General features: G+C 38.1%; 1 protein-coding gene across 1 annotated transcript; it reads right to left on the bottom strand.

Annotated features, from left to right (window-relative positions):
- Nucleotides 1-992: 992 nt before the first annotated feature.
- LOC143029335 (serine/threonine-protein kinase grp-like) lies at nucleotides 993-2,063 on the bottom strand. The gene has a single exon (XM_076192076.1). It carries the CDS (start codon nucleotides 2,061-2,063, stop codon nucleotides 993-995), a length of 1,071 nt encoding a protein of 356 aa, XP_076048191.1.
- Between the last annotated feature and the right edge of the window lie 437 nt (nucleotides 2,064-2,500).

The following is a 2,500-nucleotide window of genomic DNA, read 5'->3' as shown; positions in this document are numbered from 1 at the left end:
CTTCGTGGCTTTGCCTCCTTCATGAAACACGTCGTTTTCTTATCTCTCATTCAGTATCGTTCTTAGCTGATGAATATCGACAAGTGCCCGTAATGTTCATGTTCCTGGAGTGTTGGCCATCTACTGACTCCAATAAGCGGTCGAGACAGTCATAACCAACCAACGATGGTGGCGTTCCTTGAGCCAAATTAAACAGTTGGCAGTAAACTTTTTATATTCTATATAATACACCACCAAAGCAAAATGGTTACAACGACTCTATATTCACAGGGCTTATAGGAGGATCCCAGCCTAAAATCAAGGATGCGTCATCATCTGCAGTCTTTCGACTAAAAATTATTTGAATATAATACTTTGCTTTCCAAAAAATGTGTGTGTATATATATATATATATATATATATATATATATAAATATATATATATATGTATGTATATATGTATGTATGTATGTAGATATATATACATATATATGTATACATATATATATTTATATATATATATAAATGTATATATATATATACAGTATATATATATATATATACATATATATATATATATATATATACACACATGCATGTATATATGTGTATATATGTATATATATATATATCATATATATATATATATATATATATATATATATATATATATGCATATATACAAGTAGTTTTATTCAGCTGAGGGAAATCTCCCAGTACTGTTTAATGATTTATACTTGTTTCAAAGTTTCAACTTTACTTAAAATTCAATTCAATGAATTATTCATTGTAAAATGATTCCTACTAGTTTTGAAGTGACAATCCAATAACCTATTCATCTCAAAATGATTTATAGTATTTTTAAAGTTTTAACCGAATTGCTTAAGATTCAATCCAATAGATTATTCATTCCAAAATAGATTCGAATATGGTAATTATAATCTTAAGATATCTTTCTTATACTAAGCTTGATGGCTACAGTGTCTTCATTCACTGTTTTTTCTTAAAAGAATTTAATTTGCAACGAATTCATGTTGCTCAACGTCTGGAATTGTTGCTCTGCCCGCTGGTTTTGGGCTGAGAAGACCTTTGATCAGGTCCATGGCAGAACTGCCGATGTCAGTCCAGGGTCTGCCGTCGAGGAGTTTGTGGTCCTTTTGCACCCAACGTCGGTAGTCAGGGTCGCACCTCCTGGCCATTTCCCACGGATCGCGTCCGCTCAGCATCTTGACTAGAATAACTCCACACGACCACATGTCGGTGGGTTCTCCTTTGTAGCGCCGCTTGAAGATTTCGGGAGCCGCGTAGGCCCAAGATCCGCAGACTACGCTGAGGTATGTCTCTTGGCTTTCGATCTTGGCCGACAACCCGAAGTCGGCAATTTTCAGAACGTCGTCTTTGTCGAGGAGCAAGTTGGAGGGTTTTAGATCCCTATGCACCACGCATTGTGCGTGCATGTACTTGACTCCTGACACGAGTTGCTTGAAGTAGAATTTGGACGTGTCTTCGTCCAAGCCGGAGGACCCGATTTTCTGTTCCAGGTCACCTCCTGAGGCGTATTCCATGTAAATATGGAGGTGAGTCTCGTCCTTCTCTGAGCTCAACAACCGCAGAATGTTGCGGTGCTGAAGACTCTGTTGGACCTCAACCTCGATTTCTTGGTCGATCTTGAAGTCGACGAGTTCGACCGACTTCTTCGCGACGAAATCTCCTGAAGAGGCGTTCTTCAGCAAGACGACAGAGCCGAAGGCGCCTTCGCCTAGCTCTCGGACCTCGATCCAGTCGTCGCTGGCCTCTTCGGAGGATTTGACCCTCTTATGAGCGCATTGTTCAACTTCGTCAGCGCTGGACGAGAGGGAACGCTTCCTTTTTACATTGAAGCTGATGTGGGAGTCAGGAAGGCAGAAATATTCTGTGCTGGACCACTCCTGAACGCTGGATCCCTCAATGGCTTTCTTCCCAAGCACAGTATTTGCAGCACTCAAAAGGCAGTGTTTTAGAGCCTCAATGGCGAAACTCCTTCTGGAACTCCCTCCTGATCTCCATTCGTCTTCCTCCTGTTCTTTGTGATAGCTGGAGATCATGGCTGCGGCGACTGAAGTTCTCTGGAACAAGAGACAGAGAGGAGGGCGCGAGAGGGCTATGCGAAGTACTAATAGATGAACATCTCAGATGTAATACAGTGGCCGTTGTCTCCAACTTTCCCAAAATTTAATACATACATATAGCCGGTATATATACACATACATACATGCCTACATACATAAATATATATATATATATATATATATATATATATATATATATATATATATATATATATATACATGTATGCATATATATATATATATACATATATATATACATGTATGCATATATATATACATATATATATATGTATATATGTATACACACACACACACACACACATATATATATATATAAATATATGTATATATATATATATGTTTGTGTGTGTGTGTGTGTGTGTGTGTGTGTGTGTGTGTGTGTGTGAGTGCGT

Source organism: Oratosquilla oratoria, chromosome 1 (genome assembly GCF_046742065.1).
Source record: "Oratosquilla oratoria isolate Oo_2021 chromosome 1, ASM4674206v1, whole genome shotgun sequence".
Taxonomy (NCBI): domain Eukaryota; kingdom Metazoa; phylum Arthropoda; class Malacostraca; order Stomatopoda; family Squillidae; genus Oratosquilla; species Oratosquilla oratoria.
Note: the sequence above shows the minus strand (reverse complement) of the source record. Positions and strands in the feature narration are given on the sequence as shown.